We start from the raw sequence: 22,514 nt of genomic DNA, 5'->3' as shown, positions 1-22,514 counted from the left end.
CCCCCAAAAAAAATTAAGATAGTTTTCTTTTTACCTAGGTTTCTTTGAAATAATAAATTTGCATCTAGTGATAGTACATTTTTTTCTTTTTTAAAAGTAGACTTAATTTTTTTAGAGTAGTTATAAGTTCATAGCAAAATTGGGCAGAAAGTACAGAGATTTCCCATATGCCCCCTTCCCCTACACATAAATAGCCTCCCTTGTTATCAGCATCCCTCACTAGTGTGGTACATGTATATCTGTTGATGATTCTTCCTTGACAGATCCTTATTACCCAAGGTCCATAGTTTACATTAGGGTTCAATCTTGTTGTTATACATTCTATGGGTTTGGACTAATGTATACTGACATGTATATTGCATTTTTATTGGCAGAATACTTTGACTTTTAAACCATTAAAGAAACTTTTAATACCTCAAAAAGTCAGGTAACTAATATGCTCTCATTTCACTATCTGTAAGATAGTAATTTCTGTTTTTATATGTATATGAGAGTATATACCTATATATACATATATCTTCCTCAGAATTAAAAAGTGTTTATTAATGTGTTTATTATTTTCCTATCTCTGCAGAGACTAGAATAGATGACATGAGCATGGAATCCCTTAAGAGTAAAATCTTCAGCCATTTAGATATAGAGACATCTTACTATTGGTGATTAAAATATTTTATTATTTTGTTCCTGAGTGTAAATGTAAGATAAACTAAGTTTCACATGTTTTAAATGCTCATTTACTGAAGCCTGTTTGGCTCAGGCAGCCTTGAAGTTCAGTGATTTTGTAATTTCACAAAGTAGATTTTAAAAATAAAGACATCAGACATTCTTTTAATAACATTTTAAACTGAAATATTTCCAAAAGCAAATAATTTTTCCTTTCAAAATTTTTTCCTGAAAAAAAGCTTTTTAGTCGTAAGAAATGCTGGAGATACTTTAGATGATGGGAATACAAAGATGAATAAATGTGATCTACATCCTCATGACTTCGTGATATCATGAAGGAGACAGCAAAACAGTGATGTACACTATTAGGTGATAAGAGCTTTAATTGGGGTGTGCATAACATGAAAACACATAAAAGAGGCACCTAGTCAGTGTTCCAGAGAGAGCAAGACAGCATTTTCAGTGCTGAATGCTGGAGCTGAGTTTGAATGATGAGATTTAGCCAGGTAGTAGGGAACCCAAATGACTAGAAGAGACCAGAATGGAATGTGTGGAGGAACGTTGATCACTTAGTAATGTTTACTTTCAAATCATTAGGAAATTACTGTTTGTTGTCCTTATATTTGTCCTAGTAATTTTATTAATAGTTTTGGTAATTGAGGTAAAAATAGGCTAGATTAATATGTAAGGTTTTCATGGTTAATGTCAGGTATCCATGATAGTTTTAAAAAAACCTAATACCAAATTTCGTGTCTCTCACCTAAAATCCTCAATATATCTGTCCCATATATGTTGTTCTCAGTACGTGCTTTTTGGCCTTATTCAGTGCTATTTTTTATTGGAGATGCAATCTTAAAAATTACTCCTGTAAATTTCAAATTCATTTTAAGTTACTTAAATATATCAGCATATTTTATACCTAAACGAAATGATATACCTGGACAATCTGGTGGCAGATCATTAACAAGTTGGAATATAAGCTCAGGAGTACCTAAACTCTACATCAAGCATATATGGAAGGAGGTATTTCAAGTGTTTTCAGGGTTGAACCTAAATTATATTAAAGTAAGAATTACTAGCGGGGCACAATGGCTCACGCCTGTAATCCCAGCACGTTGGGAGGCTGAGGTGGGCAGATTACTTGAGGCCAGGAGTTCGAGACCAGCCTGGCCAACATTGTGAGACCCTGTCTCTACTGAAAATACAAAAATTAGCTGGGCGTGGTGGTGTGGGCCTGTAATCCAGCTACTCGGGGGGCTGAGGCACAAGACTCACTTGAACACTGGAGGCATAGGCTGCAGTGAGTCGAGATCACACCACTGGACTGCTGTCTGGGCAACAGAGTGAGACTCTGACTCAAAAAAAAAAAAATACTGACACTTAAAATATAATTCTGTTGGCTTTATTTATAATGGCAGAGTCTAATGCATGTGGTGATATTATTGCTGACCTTGTTAAATGTGGAAAAGAATGGTACAAATGAGAAATATATTAATGAGCAGAAATTTTTTTTTTTTTTGAGACAGTGTCTCACTGTGTCACCCAGGCTGGAGTTCAGTGGCATGATCTCAGCTAACTGCCAGCTCCGCCTCCCGGGTTCACACCATTCCCGTGCCTAAACCTCCAGAGTAGCTGGGGCTACAGGCGCCCACCACCATGCCCGGCTAATTTTTTGTATTTTTTTTAAATTAGAGACCGGATTTCACCATGTTAGCCAGGATGGTCTTGATCTCCTGACCTTGTGATCCGCCCACCTCGGCCTCCCAAAGTGCTGGGATTACAGGCGTGAGCCACTGCGCCCGGCCTAATGAGCAGATTTTACTGAATTTGCTTTCAAGACATCTTAGAGAAAACATTTAATAATCCTCTGTTATTTGTAATAATTTAGGTTGTTAAATCTCCATGAGACCTTCTAAATACTCTTTACTAAAGAATAAGTCTTAGTGATCCACCTGCCTAAAAAAATTGTAAATATTGAACATTTAACTTTTTGAATTCAAGTACTAGTTTTATACCATTTAAAGCAATCATTTTATATTATATTCTAGCAAATTAAGACTTTTTAAGCAATGAATTGCCTGTTTAAAAAAATTTATATGGTTCTGCCAGACTTATGTATTTATTGATGCTTCAGGATTCAAGTGGCATATTAGTTAACCTATGTAGTTTTGTGAGGTGAAAAATGTCACCCAAGATTTATCTGATTTCAAAATCCCTGTTTATTTTTACTTCTTCACATGCTGCTCAGCATATAAGAATGTGATTTTCAAAGTCCTTGAAGATTTTAGTGGTTTTTACACAAATAAAGCTGCTTTTGTATTTTATTAATGGAAGAAATTTTCAAAAAATGTTAAGACTCTCTAACATAGTTACTTTTACCCAAGAACCGGATTTGGGGGAAGAAGGTAATTGGAATTTGGATGTGCCACATTTGAAATGCTTGTGAAATATCCAAATATAAATATATTGGTAAGCTGATATGTGAGTGAGAGATCTAGATAAAAAAAATTCTAGGATGAAGGGTAGGATTTCAGAGTGATCAATATGAAAAATGGTAATTTAAGTTGTAGGGAGAAGGCACAGAATGAGAATAAAATAGTGCCCAATGGCAGAACCGTGAGAACAGCAATGTTTAAGGGAATCTGATGAGAAGAACAGCACACAATGGAGACTAAGGAAGAGTACCTGTAGTGGTAGCTGAAATCCTGTAAAAGCATTAAAACATGAAAGCCAGGAGAATATTAAGTTGTAAGTGATTGATGTTATCAAATACTGTAGACAGATCAAGTAATATGAATATTATGTACCTACTACTTTTAACAACAGAGAAATTATTAGTGCCCTTGGTGAGAATCATTTCACTGGTATAGTAATCAAGACTTTAGTAAGTTAAGATGTGAGTAAAGCTTTTCATATCTCTCTGTTATTTGGTTATCTAATTTCTGAGTTTCTTGTCAAATTGTCACAATCAGCAAATAACCCAGTCTCCAACCACCCCCAAAATGTCCCCTTCCAGTAGAGCTACGTGTCATTAAGTCTTTTAAGACCTTTGACTACGAAGGGAATAAGATGAGTCAGTAGCTGGCTGTGGAGGCTGCCACTTATTTTTTTTTTTAATAAGAGTGATTTTTGAATGTTAGGTGCCAGTAGTCAAAAATTGAGTAAAAGCTGAGGTTGAAGATAAAGGCAGAAAATATTGAAGGGGCATTTTTAGCAGGTGGTTGGTGACCATGGATTTAGTTATTTAACAAATCAGCCAAAATAGCCCAATGCTTCCATTTCATAATAGAGATGATCTTGCTAGTTATATCTAGATTATAGAAGTTTACTTTCTATAAACTCCTGAATCCTACATTCATTAGTACATAAGGGACAACCTTGATGGTGACCTTGACAAAATTTGATATCTGTTGTCAGGCACTACTCACATTTCTTTTGACTTTTCTCTGCTTCCATGGATGACCAATCCTTTGACTGATGTAGTCATATTTTAGATGTTATTACATTAATTTTTATTATTTTCTTGCTGACCTTGTAACTATAATGTATTTTAAGAATATTATTTAAAATAGCATTTATTTTCTATTTTGTTTTTACTATTGAACACGAATCTTATTTGCATTATTTTTTGATTCTTGGAGGAAAACTCACCACATCTCCCAAGTTCTGAGAAATCATCTATAGTTTGTTAAAGAATTAAGAGTGAAAGATCCAATGCTTATTCTCATATGTCAACTGTTTAAAGCTACTGGATTATGAAAATATTGTTTAGAATGGAGAAACTTATTTATAATATTTATTAAATATTAAAGAAATTTATTGAATGCCTATTTTGTATGCCAGGAGTAGAAATGTACAGTGGAAAAACTATGATAGAAAAGATCCTTTCCTTCATGGTTTATAGCTTAATAAGAGGCACCAAATTAAACAATTATACAAATACTTTTTAATGACTTCTTTGTGAATTGATGTAGAGATGGTGTAGAGCTAACAATCAGACTTTATGCTGCAATATCTCCAATTATTTCTTGGTTGTATAAAGTTTGCTCTCTGGTTGGTGCCTCATGAATGACTTGGAAAAATAGCCCTGAGTTCTTCACATACTTAATTGTTCATGTGTGAATTCTAAACTTCTGATTTTTAACTTTAGAGCCCCAGAGTTGTTTTTTGTTTGTTTGTTTGTTTGTTTTTTAAACTAGAGAATGTTGCAATGCTGATCATTCTGTGTCTTTGTTTGTTTCAGATATGTAAGTTCATTATTCTTTTTAATTCTGGAAAGTTTTCTTGGATTATAGTTTTCTTTAATTATTCTGTTCCATTCCCTTGATTTTCTGCCTTAGGGTCTACAAGTATACATATATTAATCTCCTTTGCCTGACTTCTGTGTTTGTCATTTACTCTCAAGTCATTTTTCCCTTGTCTCCTTTTTATTTGTTTCATTTTTATCACTTTTCGTCTGCATATTGTTTCTCCTACTCTGTTTTCCACGGTGTCTGTTTACTCTTGTGCTCCTTCTAATTTAATCTGTATTTTCTAGTATGATTTTCTTTCTAGTTCTTATTTGTATTCTTTCAGAAAACTTCTCATATCTCCCTGTTTTTTTTGGTCGCTCATTTCTGAGCTTTTTGTCAAGAGCTGTGAAGGGGCTAGAATTTTTACCCTGCTTGCAAGCTAAAAACTTAGCTTGCCACAGTATCAGGAATCAGATGGACAACATAAGACTCTTTAATCAGAGCTGAAAGACTTTATAACTGACCAGAGGAAATCTCCTGAGTGATTCATAGCTTCTTTATATCAGCCAGGACCTATTGAACTAAACTCTGAGACTTTTTATTGTCATCTTTGAAAGGATCTAATATTGGCAAGATGGACTGTAGGAGGAATTTAGTCATAAGGTGCCACTAAGACATTGTTTGGGAGATATTTTTGAACTTATTTCCCTTGGCTTATAACCCTTTCTTCTTCTTCTCTTCATTAATAGGCAGCAAAATTAAGACGACTCATTGCCTGATTGATTGTACAGTTTTGTCAGAATATCCACTATTACTTCTCAAGCACTCTCCTCAAATCCTATTAATTGGACCATGGGACTGGGTCTTTTATTCTCCAGAAATCCACGTATCTTGTCAGCATTCCATTTTGTTGTCAGATCTGTCAAGTACTGTGAAGGGTCTGAGATGTTACCCTATTTGCAAAGATAACAGATTAGTTTCATGGATGCTGACAGATAACCCGAGACCTCTGATTCAGAGATAGAAGAAAGCTTTATTACATATAACAGAAGAAATAACCACAGTGTCCACATATTTGCACTGGTTGCCTGAGCCTCAGTTCCCACAGGACAACTTGGAGGGCCAGGTGACAACTGTACCATGAATGGGTTGTGATAAAGAGAGGAACTGAGGGTCAAGGGCCCAGCATTTTTGGAGCAAATAGTAAACATTGTCACAATCAGCAAACAACCCAGTCTTCCAACCAACCCCAGAATGTCTCTTTCCAGTCAGAACATCCTTTTCCTCCTCTCAGAAAGAGAGTATCTGGTGTTGCAGTCTGGTTTAACCACATTCTTCTTGTTATCCCTTTCACATCAGATATCCACAGGGAACTGCTCTTCATCTACCTCAACTCTGTTCTTTTGTATGAGAAATTTCTATCACTTGGTATCCCAGTGCCAAGATGTAGAGGAGAATAAATTACCAGAGAATGTCTAGAGGCCAGACTCTATGGATGCCTATACCAAATGGACTCCAGAGCTGCCCTGTTACTACCTTACCATCTCTGGCTGGCCCTGGAATGGCATTACAGTTTTCTGACACAATGCAGTCAATGGTTACACCCAGGGAAGAGTAGAGAAAGGAAAAGGGCACAGACAGAAAGTTCTTCCCACCCCTGCTTATCCCCGTTAGTGCCACCAGGTCGTCTTCAGCTCGAGGCTGCACTTTTCTGCCTTCTCCCATTCAAGTGATCTCTGTCTCCCCAGGGGTGTTGGAGAATTTTTAATTACATTCTAGGATCCCTCCTTCTCCTTTATGTCTTTGAGTTCTTTGAATAGGGTTTATAGTAGGCAACTTGCAGCTCAGGTTAGTTTGTTCAAGTTCCAGACAAGATGACATTTAGTTTTGAAGACCTGGTTCAAATTTTGTCTCCTAAAAGTATTCTGGATACACTAATTATACTTGGCTATCAGCACGAAATCTCAGTAGAATTTATTCATACAGGTACTTTAAAATTCATTAACAATCATATTATTTAACTTTTCTGCTGTTCTTAATTTCTACCTTGTAGATAGGACTTACATCTTATCCTTGTAATATAACCCCACAACTTTGGAGTAAGTTGGTCTGAAATGTTGGTGTTTCCAAATAGATTTTAATGGCAAGATTATTTTCACCTGGTCTCATGTTGATTACTTGGACATTACTGGAAGATCCAAAACGAAGTTGATTATAGAACTGAGATCTTGATTTTTCCATTTTTCTCTAGCATTATCCATAACCAAACTTCTGATATGATTATATGACATTGATTAAGTTAGCCTTACAGTGGAAGATGTGCCAATGTGCAGTGTATAAAATGCTAACATTATTTTCTTTTGACTTCTTTTTATAGAATCAGATTATTCTTATTACAACTTAATCCTGAAGAAAGCTGGACAGTTTCTAGACAATTTACACATCAACCTCTTAAAGTTTGCTTTCTCTATAAGGGCATACTCCCCAGCTATTCAGATGTTTCAGCAGGTGTGTAAAAATACCCAATCTGTATTTGACAAAGAGGCACGCTAGCAATGTACACAGAGCTCTTTAATATGAACATCTTTAGTTCAAAATGATCTACAAGTTCATAGTTGGTTCCATAGCCTATCGTTGATTCTATTATTATTGTTGTCATTTATTATAATGTAATTGAATATATTCTGTAATTTTTATAGTTATTTGGGATAAGGAAATTATGAGGACAAATCATTGAAATGAAGTATCATGAAATTTTAATAGAATTATTTCAATAACTATGAAGCATGTCTTTCCTAGGTTAAAGTCGATTTTATTAAAATATTTCTTAGATTCTGCCTATGTATAGAAGTTTTTTTACTTTAATTAGAGCAATAACTTAATAGTAGTTGATGAGTTATTTTAATCAAAGTAATGTGTGAGGGTTTTAAAATCATATTGTAATTATCAACTACTGTAGCTAAATATAATCTTTGAAATCTTAGATTGCAGCTGATGAGCCACCACCAGATGGTTGTAATGCATTTGTGGTTATTCATAAGAAGCACACCTGTAAAATTAATGAGATTAAAAAGCTGCTGAAGAAAGCTGCTTCAAGGTAAATTAATAATAGCCTATAATGAAAGAAGTGGTTATAAAGAGGAGAGTTCAATAGCAGAAACTTCCTATAATAAAAAAATTTAATATTCTAAGACATTGTATATTCAAGAATGTGATTTGTATTGAAAACCTTAATATATCTGAGAATGTTTTGTCTTGATTAGCTTTTGATTTTAGCATATAAATTGTGCCAAAATAACATAAAATATATGAAATGTTTCATATAAGCATAACTTGTTTTTTGAAATAAACATGCAAAACTATGAATTTATTTGGCCTATAGCTCTTTAAATATAAACTGAATATATACCTGGGGAATAACAAAGTAATCAAAACAATAGATGAGGTTGCTTCCTATATTCAAAACTATTTTTTTTTGCTTTTTTGCAAGTATTTAATTAAAAAATGGCAAATCAGAAGTAAATTATTAATTTATTAGTGATTTTTTAGAGTAATACTACCAGTATATTTTTATTGCCTGATTATTTATACTTTAAAAAATAATAGTTTTTTTAATTTTGAAAGAACTCTATTAAACAGTAATATATATTTATGCATATTAATACTTGTTAACAAACCATTTCTAACATTTTCTTATACTTGTATTGAATTTAATATACAAAAGGCTTTTATTTTTATGTAGCCAAATTTTCCTGTGTATGTGACTTTTATATTGTTTTTATACTAACAGTTTTTCCCGAACCTGATTGGGAGATTTTGCTAATTCTTTCTGTAGCTTTCTAAAAGTTTTTCCTTTTATTTTACGTTAAACTTTTAATCTATCTGTAATTTATTTTCATCAAAAGGTAAGAATCCAACCAGATTTTTTTCCTCAGGTAGCTAGTCAATTGTATTCATTATATTTATATTATGGTCTATTTCATAGCTCTTTGTTCTGCTCCATTATCTATTTCTTATAGTAGTGCCATACTGTTTTAATGTTTATTGCTTTAGTATCCAGTTTCTGACAGGAGGATTTCTTCTTCATTGTGGCTCTTTTTTCCTCCAGGATGCCTTAGCTCCTTGTATTTGTTGATGCTTTTAAGTTAACATTGGAATCCTTTTCCTCCCCAAGCTCCCCTTCCCCAAAAGCCTTGTTAGGGTTTAATTAGAATTATGTTAAAAGTATTGGTTAATTTAGGAAAAATTTACATCTGTGTTGTATTGAATCTTTTATCAGATAATATGGCATGTTTCTCTGTTCACACCTGCTTTTAAAACTTAAAGGCAGAAATAATTGCTTTATTTTATCAATTATTTTTTCATCTATTGGAATGGATACAAGGTTTTCTCATTGGACATACTAATGTATTACAAAATACTTTGAAATATTATACCTTCTTTTCAATTCTGAGGAAAACTACTGATTTACTAATGGTGTGGGATTATCTTAATTTGCTTTTGAATTAAGATTGCTTTCATTTTGTTTTCATGTTTCTGTGTTAATAAATGAATAGCTGTACATTTATTGAAATTATTTCACATCTTTAATTTTTATCAGTCATTCTACTTGCATATAGTGAATTAGGCAGCCATATTATTCTTATTCTGGATGAGTTAATATGGGAATTATCTGTTCCTTTATGGCATTATTAGACTTACTATAAAATTGTTAGCGCTAGTGTATATTTTTTCCTTTCCTAGTGCATCTTTTAAAGGAAGTTTTGTAATGTTTAAAGTTTATTATCATTGGTTTCTGATGTCAACTTTTATAATTATAGAAACTAATGTATCTTGAAGATTACAAAAAAATTAACATCAAACTATTAGGAAAGTCCATCTGCCATGGGCCCTGTGAGTCCTTGCATGTTCTTTCTTGGTCTGACCAGCAAAAAATGCAAGGTCCTGACCACTCTTTACCTGGGCCATTTCTCAGGGTTGTGTTTGCAGTGAGCAACCTTGAGGAATGAGGTGATGTTTTCCTTTGGGATTGGGGACAGGAAGCAAGCATGTTTTATTGCTTACTATAAAACAGTGCTTCCCCAAGCCCAGTGTTCCTTAACGGAAACATATGTCAACTCTGTAGGATCCATCTAAGTCCATATTTTGTCACTCCCTGTTGGACTTTGGGGGCAAGCATAATAATGCTTATACTGCTTGCTGTATGTCATGAGCAGTAAAGTCATTTGTCTTTGACCCAGGAGTCTTATGTCTTCTATCAGAATCCATAAAAGAATAAAAGGCTAACTTATTAGTTTGTAAGTCAGGTAAAATCATACCTTAGACTTTTACAGTTCTTGATAGTTTTGGAGACTGTCGTGGGTGGGATGTTGACTGACACATAGCTTCTGGAAGAGGAAGTTCCTAAGGGCCCATGGGTCGAGAAGAAAAAAGGTCAATACTTACATTTCTTCCCACTGCCCACCTCTTTCTCCCCGTACTCTTGGTGGGTGATGGCAGTCTCCTGATAACTGTGTTGTAGTCTGACACATGTTCCTTGATCTGGGCTCCTAAGGAAAAGGCACTCAAACTTGACTGATTTAATGGTTTATTGTTTTGACTCTGATTATATAACTGGTATTGGTATTTTACATGCTTACACTGTGAATGCTGTCAATGTTTGTGAAGCCCAGAGGGAAACTGTCATTCAGAGACTACCACACATAGACACGCCCAGGTGGTCCAGCAGAAACAACAAAGAATCAATCCCAGGAGGAGAAAGGACAATCACAACTTTATATAGACTTCATAGCTGCTGGACTACCCCGAGACTGTTTCCAAGTACAATAGTGCCACCTGCCTGACTCAGCCACTTAGTACACCCCTTTTTAAAATGAGCAGTTCTTAAGCTGCTGCTAAGCTCTTGTTGAAACTGAACGCCTGACCCATGGAGGCCTTGTGACTCTACCACATGACATTTACATTTTCATGTAGTTCAACTAGGAGTCAGTGTCTGGCAAGGTAAAAGGGACCCAACAAGCCTCCCTGCTCGAATGGAAATTATATATTCAAAAGCCCAGCTTCTGGGCCCTAGCATGGTATCAGGTATATGTGAAAAAGTGGCAGCTACTCTTTTGGGAGTGAACTAAATAACCCATTTCACTACCTGAAGTAAGGTCACTGGCTCAAAAGGGCCCTCAGTTCACAGTGGTTTCCCTAAATGCCTAGGCCAGGCTGCTGGGATGTTTAGCTAAGTTAACAGCTGGTGGGGTCTTCGGGCTGCCTCTGCTACCATTCCACCAGGCATAAGCCTTGTAAAACCAAAAGCTGAAGTGGTCACTCTACTCAGTAGGCAGAACTCAAGGCCGTCATCCTCTCCCTGAACAAAATCTGACCCCTTGGTGAAATATAATACATTTATACTGACTCTTGTGCTGTTGCCAATGGCCTACCTGTCTGGTCTGCCACTTGGAAGACTACAGATGGGCAGCTTAAAAATACCACTCCTTGGGGCTTGCACACTGTGAAAGTAATTTGCACTTGCCCATCTGACAGTCTGGTTTACTCCTATAGATGTACATATTATAGACCCATTCCCTGATAAGTGTGAATAGAGACAAACTGACTATGCCAAGACTGTGTGAGGCCCTGACTGCTCTTTACCATGGCCTTTTCTCGGGGTGTTTTCAGTGAGTGACTTTGAGGGATAAGTTAATGTTTCTCCCTGGGACAAAGGGCAGCTTACTTACTGCTTGTTATTAAATGATGAGTTTCCCACTCTCAGTGTTCTTTAGATGTGATCCATACCCACTGCCTGTGTAGAATTCTTGTGGGTCCATCATACTTCTCCCTATGGAATGTGGGGCCATGGGGAACCCATGTAAACATACTAATGCTCATGTTGCTTGCTGTGCCACAAGTAATCAAACTCTTTGTTTCTGACTCAGAAGTCTCTGTCTTTTGCCAGAATCCATGAAACAATGAAAAGCTAACTTATTAGCTTCTAAGTAGGGTAAAACAATTCTGCAGCCTGACAGAAACATTCTCCCCCTCTCTCTCTGTATATAGGGCAAAGTTAATCATTTTTTTTTCCTTTTGTGAACTTTAGGCATATACTCTTGGGTTTGTGACATCTTATCAATATTGGTCAATGGTTGTTTTTTCTTATTTAAGCATATAATTTATATTTTTACATAGGTTATTTATAGTAATATAAATATTTTAATTTTCTCCTCTCTGTAGATATTTCTCCTTCCTAGATTTTCTTTAGTTTTCATTTTCTTTCACTTTTTCCAGATTAGGTTTTTATCTTTTTTTAAAGAAATGACTGATAAATTTTTTCTGCATTTTTATTCTAATCTAATACATTTTGCATTTATATATTTTCTTCTGTCTGTGGTTGAGCTAAACACTTGTTTTTTTTTTTTTCAATGATAACATATTTAGGTCATCAATGTTGCCTTTCTTTACTATGTGGTATTCTCATTGTCCCAATTTCTTAAAATTCTTTTTAGCAGTAGTTTTATTTACATGTTGGAAAGTAGAGTGACCACTGGGAGAAAGTTACACTCATTTAGGATGGTAATGATTGCTGTCACTTTCCCCCAGATATATAACTCATATTTTATTTTGTTTTATTTATTTATTTTTTTGAGACAAGGTCTCGCTCTAGTTCCCAGGCTAGAGTGCAGTGGTGCAGTCTTGGCTCACTGCAACCTCTGCTTCCCAGGCTCAAGCTGTACTTCTGCCTCAGCCTCCTGAGTAAATGGGACTACAGGTGCAAACCACCATGCTCAGCTAATTTTCGTATTTTTTGTAGAGACGGGGTCTTGCTGTGTTGCCCAGGCTGGACTCAAATTCCTGAGCTCAAGCAATCTGCCTGCCTCAGCCTCCCAGAGTGCTGGGATTACAGACATGAGCTACCATTCCTGGCCTTCATTCACATTTTAATATTATGTCTATAAACTTTTGGGGCAGATCCAGACCATAGATTTTTGAACCAGGGAATACGAAATAGGGAGAGATGAAGAATCAGTTTACTCTTCTTTTTTTACTAGCATGTTCTTGTTTTAAGTGGTAAGGCTGACTGTGAGTTATGATTCTAAGTTGAACAGCATAGGTTTTATAGTTAGTAGACTTTACTCCCAATTTATGATATAAAGTTATTATTAGTTTGCAACTTCATTAATAATTTTTGTCTCTGAGTCTTTGTAAATATTTTTGGAGATACTATAAAATTTAGTGTCAGGGACTGCTCTCCAAATGCCACTTCAAATCAATATGACCATCTTTTTTGTGGCTTTAAACTTTTGTCCCAAATGGAAAGCTGTATGTTTAAAGTTAAAAAAATCCTATATGGTCGTTATAAAAGAATTCAAATACTTTAGAAAAATGCAAAGTAGAAAGGGAAAATGGCCCATAATTCTGCTAACAGTTTAATATACGTTCTTTTTTAATGCATATATTCATATACAGATAAACTTAAAAAAAATTTATTGTACTATAAAGGGTATCTTAGATCCTTCTCCCATAAAGTTATGTGTTGTTACATGTAAATAGATAAAATTACTCGTATGTACCAATTTTATATGTTAGTCTGTTTTTGTGTTACTATAAAGAAATATCTGAGGCTGGGTGATTTATAAGTAAAAGAGGTTTAGTTGGTTTATGGTTCTGCAAGCTGTACAAACATGGCATTAACATCTGCTTGGCTTCTGGTGAGAGCCTCAGGAACCTTATAGCCATGACAGAAGGCGAAGCTGGAACAGGCATGTCACATATTGAGGGCAGGAGCAAGAGAGTAAGGGGGGGCCCCTGGGAATTGCATTTCAACATGCGATTTGGAGGGGACAAATACCCAAACCATGTCATTCTTTTCTTAGCCCCCAAAATCTCATGTCCTTCTCACATTGCAAATTACAGTAATTTCTTCCCCATGTCTTAACTCATTCCAACATCAAGTCCAGTGTCCTAAGTGCCATCTGAGACTCATCTGCTTCCACTTATGAGCCTGTAAAATCAAAACAAGTTATTTACTTCCAAGGTACAGAGATGGTGCAGGCATTGGGTAAACAGTCCCATTACCAAAGGGAGAAATCGGCCAAAAGAAAAGAGTAACAGGCCCCATGCAAGTCTGAAACACAGTAGGCAGGCACTAAATCTTAAAGCTGTCATGTAATCCTTGACTCTATATCCCACATCCTGATGTACATCCTGGTGGGCTCCCTAGGCCTTGGGCAGCTCCAGCGCTCTAACTTTGCAGGATACAACCCACGTGGCTGCTGTCATGGGTTGGGGTTGAGTACCTCTGGGTTTTCCAGGCACAAGGTGCAAGCTGCTGATGAAGCTACCATCCTTGGGTCTGAAGGGTTGCAGTCCCCCCTCCACTAGCTCCACTAGGCAGTATCCAGGTGGGGACTCTGTGTGGAGGTTCCAACCCCACATTTCCTCTATGCACTGCCCTAGTAGAATATCTGTGGGGGCCTTGCCTGTGTGGCAGGCTCCTGCCTGTGCACCAGGCTTTTCCATACATGCTCTGAAATCTAGATGGAGGCCTCCAAGCCTCCTTCATGCTTGAGTCCTGAGCATCTGCAGACATGAGATCATGTATAAACTGCCAGGGCTTATGGCTTGTGCCCTCTGGAGCTGTGACCTGAGCTTTACCTGTGCCCCTTTGAGCCGAGGCTGGAACTGGAGCAGCTGGATGCAAGTTGCAGCCTGCTGGCATGGCACAGGGCAGTGAGCATTCTTTCCTTTTAGGCCTTGAAGTGTATGATGAGAGGGGCTGCCTCATATATTTCTGAAATACCTTCCAGGCCTTTTCTTCGTTGTCTTGGCTGTCAGCTCCTGGCTCCCTTTTAGTCATGCAAATCTCTGTAGCAAGTGGTTGCCCAATAGCCCACTTAGATTCTTCCCCTGAAAATGGGGTTTTTCTTTTCTGGCTAGGGCTGCAAATTTTTCAAACTTTTACGTTCTGCTTCCCTCTTAAATATGAATTCCAACTTAAAGCCATTTCTTTGCTCCCACATCTGAACATATGTTGTTAGAAGCAGCCAGGCCACTTCTTGAATACTTTGCTGCTTTGAAATTTCTTCCACCAAACATCTTAAGTTATCCCTCTTAAGTTCAAACTTCCACAGATCCCTAGGGCATAAGCACAATGCAGCCAAGTTACTTGCTAAGGCATAACAAGGGTGACCTTTACTCCAGTTCCCAAAAAGTTCACCTGCCATGTAGTAGATGCTGAAAAATATTGAGTGAATGATACCATAATGAAATGAATAAATAAGTTTCATTATTCCACTCCTTGTGGTAGATATATAGGTAGTTTACAGTAAACAATATCTAATTGAACTTCCTTGTACAAATATCTTTGCATAGTTACCTTGGTTATTTTCTTAAATTTCTAGAACAAAAATCTCTAGGTAAGTACATGTATATTAAAATGTATACTCCAAAATTGTCTTCAGAAAGCTGAAGTTTTACACTGTACTTCTAAAATTTTTACCAATGCTAATTTGTATTCTCTTTAACACCTTAGTCAATTCAGTGAATTGCTACTTTTAAATATAATTATTTAATTTTTAAAGATAATTTTCCTCTTATCCAGCCATCCTCTATAGGTATAATTTTTCTACCTATGATATATCCAAGCAGTTCCTGAATTAATCGTAAAAGCAAATTTTGAAAATTATGTGTCTATAGGTACAGGAAGGAAGGTACTGTCAATTACAGACTCAGCAAATGGTAGAGAGCCCTTACCTTTGTGTGTAAAGTCCATTCCATTTCCTCTCATTTTTCCGTTTATATTCAACCTCAACATGTATCTGCTAGCATAGTTTTATTGGCAACCTTTCTAGTTTTCTCTTTTTTTTTTTTTTTTTTTTGTGACGGAGTCTCACTCTGTTGCCCAGAATGGAGTGCAGTGATGTGATCTCGGCTTACTGCAAGCTCCACCTCCTGGGTTCATGCCATTCTCCTGCCTCAGCCTCCCGAGTAGCTGGGACTACAGGCGCCTGCCACCATGCCTGGCTAATTTTTTGTATTTCTAGTAGAGACGGGGTTTCACCATGTTAGCCAGGATGGTCTCGATCTCCTGACCTCATGATTCACCCGCCTTGGCCTCCCAAAGTGCTGGAATTACAGGCGTGAGCCACCGCACCCGGCCGCCTTTCTAGTTTTCAACAGTAGTAAATTCTTTGAAGGAAGAATTTTTCAGACTTACATTAAAATTTAAGATTCCTTATATAAATTACTAAATGTACTTCTATGATACTGATTTGATAAAATCAGGTTTATAAAATGATAATCCAGCTGCTATATAATTGACATTTGAGTTCCAAGATTTCAGTTAAAATTTTTGAGAATAATTTTAATAGTTTCATGCAAGAATCTCTTTCTCTTTTCAAATGTGAAGTATGATTTTGTATCCTTTTAGCATTTATTAATAGCATCTCATGAAGAAAGACAGCAAATTCAATGTCTCTTGTTTTGCACATTCGTGTCTCTTCATCTGTTACAGAAGATTAATAATGAAGTGAAATTCTGTTTGGGGCTAAGATTCTATTTATTTTATGCTTCAGCTATCCAAGCATTGGTAGTAGTATTTTAAAAATCACATCATGAATACCAGTAATCAAATTAAAGTGGATAAATATGTGATGATTTTATACTTGAATGAAAAGTTTATTTAAACAGTGGAAGGGTATACATACTGTACATCTTCTCCTAGTGCATTTCTGTAAACTAATATAAGGATGCTTGAATGTTATAATTTTACAGACTTTTAATAAACACATTTCTGTATTGCTGTTGAGTAATGTCACAAATTCTAAGCCAAATAACTGTGGAAATCTCTCAAATTATTCTGTTAGTCAATAAGGTTGAATGCTTGAATGATTTTGATTTAGAATATGTTGAGTCAGTAAGTAGTTAAGCTAGAATTGAATCCAATTCTGCCTGATTTCAAAACCCACCTTCTTTTCACTAACATGCTGTAGGAATGTTACTCATACCCTTTTTTCTTCTGTCCTTAACATTTGTTATCCAAAGGTAGTAATTGACTGAATGATTGTAGAGATCATAATTCACTAAATAAAAGGTTATTTCTCAACATCCTTGTTACTCTGAACTTCCTTATCTCTCTGTTTGCTTTCTACCTGTATAAATTGCCGAAACATATGGGCTTTGGAATTCCATAAACATGAGTTGAAATTCTGGCTTTCCATTTGATCTTTTCCTGAATAGTTAACTTATCTGAGCCTCAGAAACTTAAAAGTTTCAGTGATGGTAGCTGTCTAATTTTTCTTGTGAAATAGAATTTACTAATAAGTGTAAAGAACCTAGCACAGTACCTGGCAAATAAGTCAGTTAAAGTCTGTTTCTGATGATAGTGCTGGACCATAAGAGTCCTGGTTTCTTTGCTTATACTTGGGAATTTGATGAGTACTTGTTCATACTAAGTACTGATAATCTTTGAATAAGGCAGTACTTTTGCTTTGTTCCTTAAATATTTGTACCTTGTTGTCAGGAAATATGAGCTGTAATGAAAAATTATAACCTTCTAACTGAATAAAATATACATTTTATTTCACTGAAAATTGTGCTGCCATTATATGTTACTGTTTAAAGATAATAAACCTTGTTGGGGAATAAAGTGTTTTTAATAATAGATTTGGGTTAACCAAATTCTTTTCTTTCTTTTCTGTCATTTAGTTCAAGTTATGTGTACAAAGTCATCACAGGAAATTTAAATTCTTTTTCTGTGATTATGTATATTATGAACTGTTTGATAAGCAGCAATTATACGGAATTGATATGCCATTGACTTTCAATTTTTTCACAACTTTGTGTTTTGCTTTTATCTTAGGACTAGACCTTATCTATTTAAAGGAGATCATAAATTTCCTACAAACAAAGAGAACTTACCAGTGGTGATTCTCTATGCCGAAATGGGTACTAGAACATTTAGTGCATTTCACAAAGTATTGTCTGAAAAAGCTCAAAATGAGGAAATTCTGTATGTTCTTCGCCATTATATTCAGGTATGTGCTTGTTTTTTCCAAGGTTACTTTTGGCTGTAGAAAAAAACAATTATTATGATAATTGTCTTACTAGATTTAAATATTAATTTTCACCAGAATAGTTATCTAACTTTTTTTAACTTAACAAATGTGAATTTCGTGTGGGAAAATATATTGGGATTCTGTCTCTTCTGGGGGTATGATGTCTATAATTCTTTGCCTTATATCTGGCACAAATTTAAAACTTGGATAAAAAACAAAAACATACTTCAATAATGTGTATAATATTTGCTAAGAATTTGCAATTAAGAAATCTGATTTACTCAACATACCGATAATATATACAGTATTAGATCAAAGTGCAAAGCGTGGTGTTGGAATACTGTTAACTCTTTCTTTTGAGACCTGACTACTTTTCATTCAGGTATCTGGTATGTGCTGTACCGTTCCCCGTTCCTCTAGCCTGCTGTTGCTATGACATTATCACGTTTTTCTGTTTTAATGATTTCATAGCACTTATTACTATATCTCCTCAAGTTTATTTAACACTTTCAGAGCACACGTGCGTGTGAATATAATGGCCATTAGAGGAAGGACTTTGCATTGTTACTACTGTCTTCCCAACATGGAGTGCTTTAATTTGCATTTCCCAAATTATTAAGATTTATATACTAATATTTAATCTAATTAAAACCTTAGAAATATATTTGTAAATTGCCTGTCCATAGCTTTTGCCTATTTTCGAATTGGATTCTTTTTTTCTCATTGGTTTATAGGTGTTTTTAATATATTTTGAATACTAATCTTTTCTTCCATACTTCGCAGCATCTTCTCCTAGTGCATTTCTGGTCTTCTGATATTTTTTTAAAAATTGTTTATGACATCTTTTACAAATATTACTTGTGATATAGTCAGATTTACTCAACTCTACCTTAACGATTTCCTTTATGCTGTTATAAGGACATTCTCTTGTAAGAGTTGAAGTTCTATTTTTTGTTTTGGTTTTTAATCCATCTGGAATTTATTTGAATATACTATGGGGTGGAGATATAATTCTGTTTTTTCCATATGGAAAATTATTGGTCTTCACATACTTCGTTGAACAGTGAAGTCTTTATTCTACTCCATCATATGCTAATTGGTCATATAGACATGTATATGTTTTTAGACTTTCCATTCTGTTGCAGTGATACATATGTCTATTCTACACAAATATAACATCATTTTAATTGCTGTAGCTTTAAAATATATTTTGATATCTGGTAGTACAACTCTGCTTCTTAATTTTTGTTTTTCTGAATACCTTGGCTGTTCTTGCATGATATGTAGCCATGTTAATTTTAGAATTAGTTAGCCAGGTTCCATGAAACATGTTGGGATTTCAGATGGGAATGAATTGCACCTTTCTGATTAATTTTGAAGAGACTTTTTCTTCATATATATTGAGCTTTGCCTTCTATGAACATATTTTTATTTCACAATGTAGTCAGATGTCTTTTTGAAAAGTATCATCTGTGATGTACAATGTTGGATTTCAACAATCACACAGAGTCATCTGTCAGTCACCTTCGTACCATCACATTCACATACAGATTCTTGTAGGAACATATGTTTTCAATTCACTTGGATAAATGCCTGGAAGTTCTATTGCTGAGTTGTATGGTAAGTCAGTGTTTAACTTCATAATAAACTATACCAAACTGTCTCTCAAAGTGGCTGTACAATTTTTCATTCCCCTTAGCCAGGAAAGATAATTTTGCTGCTCTAAATCCTAACCACCATTTGTTAATGTCAGTTTTTTTTTTATTGTGGCTGTTCTAGGTACACAGTGGTATCTCATTGTGGTTTTAATTTGCATTTCTCTAATGACTGATGAAGTTGTCTGGCTTTTCATAAGTTTCTTTTTGGTGAACTTTTTTTGTTGAGTTTTCAGAGTTCTTTTTGTGTCCTAGATATAAATCATTTATGAGATACATGATTTACAAACATATTCTACCAGTTTGTGAATTATCTTGTAATTCTCTTAATGTGTCTTGCAGAGGAAGAGTTTTTAATTTTGATTAAGTCCAGTTCCTCATTTTTTTGTTTATAGATTATATTTTTTGTATTATATCTAAAAACTCATCACCAATCTCAAGGTCATACAGATTTTATTCTAGGCATTTTATTAGTTTTATGTTTACACATAGGTTTATGATCCATTTACGGTTTGTGCAACTTGTGAGATGTTGAGGTTTATTTTTCTACATATGGATATTTAGTTGTTTTAACATTTGTTTAAAAGACTATACTTCTCCATTGAATTTCCTTTATCCACTTGTAAAATATAAATGACTGTATTTGTATGGGTCTATTTCTGGCTTTGCTTTTCTGCGCCATTGATCTATCTGTCTATCCCAACATCAATACTACACTGCTTGATTACTCTAGCTTTATAGCCTTGAGATCAGGTTGTGTTAGTCCTCCAGATTTGTTATTCTTTTTCAGAATTGTTTTAGCTAATCTAATTCCTTTGTCTCTTTCTGCGAACTTTAAAATCGCCTTGTCTGTATCTACAAAAAATCTTGCTGGCATTTTGATTGAGATTACATTGAACATATAAATTAAATTTGTGAGAGAACATCTTAAAAATATTCAGTCTTCCAATTGAAAATTATGTCTCTTGATTTATTTAGACATCCTTTGATTTCTTTCATCAGTGTTTTTCTTCTTTTTCAACCTATATGCCATTTATTTTTTTTAACCTTATTTTAATGATTCAGACTTCTAGTCAATGTAGAATGGGGAGTGTTGAGGGAAGATATCCTTGCCTTTTTCCTGATTTGGGGAGAAAGCATTTGGTCTTCCACTATTAACAATCATATTAGAGGAAGGGTTTATTGTTAATTTTTTAAGTTCTGGTGTACATGTGCAGGATGTGCAGGTTTGTTACATAGGTAAATGTGTGCCATGGTGATTTGCTGCACCTATCAACCTATCACCTAGGAATTAAGCCCAGCATGCACTGTGTAGTATTTCATGGTGTGTATGTACCACATTTTCTTTATCCATTTTACTATTGATGGACATTCAGGTTGATTTCCATGTTTTTGCTTTGTGAAAAGTGTTGCAGTGAAAATATGCATGCATGTGTTTTTATGGTAGAGCAATTTATATTCTTCTGGGTATATACCCAGTTATGGGATTGCTGGGTTGAATGGTAGTTCTATTTCAGGTTCTTTGAGGATTGCTACACTGCTTTAAATGAACTAGTTTACAGTACCCCCTGCAGTGTATGTGCATTCACTATTTTCTGCAATCTCACCAGAATCTTGTTATTTTTTGACTTTTTAATAGTAGCCATTCTGACTGATACAAGATGGTATCTCATTGTGGTTTTGATCTGCATTTCTCTAATGATTAGTAATATTGAGCATATTTTCATATGCTTTTTGGCCATATCATGTGTCTTCTTTTGAAGAGTGTTCATGTCCTTTGCTCACTTTATTTATTTATTTATTTTAGACAGAGTCTTGCTCTATCGCCAGGCTGGAGTGCAGTGGCGCGATCTCGGCTCACTGCAACCTCCGCCTCCTGGGTTCAAGCAGCCTCCCAAGTAGCTGGGATTACAGGCATCCACCAACATGCCCAGCTAATTTTTGTATTTTTAGTGGAGACGGGGTATCAGCATGTTGGCCAGGATGGTCTTGATCATTTGATCTCGTGATCCGCCTGCCTCGGCCTCCCAGAGTGCTGGGATTACAGGCGTGAGCCACTGCGCCCAGCCTTTGCTCACTTTTTAATGGGGCTGTTTATTTTTTGCTTGTAAATTTAAGTTCCTCGTAGATTCTGGATATTAGACCTTTGTCAGATACATAGTTTGCAAATATTTTCTCCCATTCTGTAGGTTGCGTGTTTACTCTGTTGATAATTTCTTTTGCTGTGCAGAAGCTCTTTAGTTTAATTAGGTCCCATTTGTCAATTTTTGTTTTTGTTGCAGTTGCTTTTGGTGTCTTCGTCATGAAATCTTTGCCAGGGCTCATGTCCAGAATGGCATTTCCTAGGTTATCTTCTGAGGGTTTTTATAATTTTAGGCTTTACATTTAAGGCTTTAATCCATTTTGAGTTGATTTTATTTTATTTTATTTTTTATTTTTTATTTTATTATTTTTATACTTTAAGTTTTAGGGTACATGTGCACAATGTGCAGTTACATATGTATACATGTGCCATGCTGGTGTGCTGCACCCATTAACTTGTCATTTAGCATTAGGTATATCTCCTAATGCTATCCCTGCCCCCTCCCCCCACCCCATAACAGTCCCCAGAGTGTGATGTTCCCCTTCCTGTGTCCATGTGTTCTCGTTGTTCAATTCCCACCTATGAGTGAGAACATGCGGTGTTTGGTTTTTTGTCCTTGCAATAGTTTACTGAGAATGATGATTTCCAATTTCATCCATGTCCCTACAAAGGACATGAACTCATCCTTTTTTGTGGCGGCATAGTATTCCATGGTGTATATGTGCCACATTTTCTTAATCCAGTCTATCATTGTTGGACATTTGGGTTGGTTCCAAGTCTTTGCTATTGTGAATAGTGCTGCAATAAACATACATGTGCATGTGTGTTTATAGCAGCA

General features: G+C 35.4%; 1 protein-coding gene across 3 annotated transcripts in view; it reads left to right on the top strand.

Annotated features, from left to right (window-relative positions):
- The window catches only part of UGGT2 (UDP-glucose glycoprotein glucosyltransferase 2), a 274,645-nt gene that overhangs the window by 22,457 nt on the left and 229,674 nt on the right, over nucleotides 1–22,514 (top strand). For all 3 annotated transcript variants that reach the window (XR_008493479.2, XM_054447364.2, XM_063651063.1), the window contains exons 3-5: nucleotides 7,273–7,403; nucleotides 7,880–7,992; nucleotides 17,743–17,917. Coding sequence is in view for 2 of the 3 variants with exons in the window: in XM_054447364.2 (XP_054303339.2) it covers nucleotides 7,273–7,403; nucleotides 7,880–7,992; nucleotides 17,743–17,917 (419 nt within the window). In the remaining variant the exon portion in view is untranslated. The remainder of the gene's footprint in view (nucleotides 1–7,272; nucleotides 7,404–7,879; nucleotides 7,993–17,742; nucleotides 17,918–22,514) is intronic.

Source organism: Pongo pygmaeus, chromosome 14, assembly GCF_028885625.2.
Source record: "Pongo pygmaeus isolate AG05252 chromosome 14, NHGRI_mPonPyg2-v2.0_pri, whole genome shotgun sequence".
NCBI lineage: Eukaryota > Metazoa > Chordata > Mammalia > Primates > Hominidae > Pongo > Pongo pygmaeus.
This window is presented reverse-complemented; position numbering and strand designations above follow the sequence as displayed.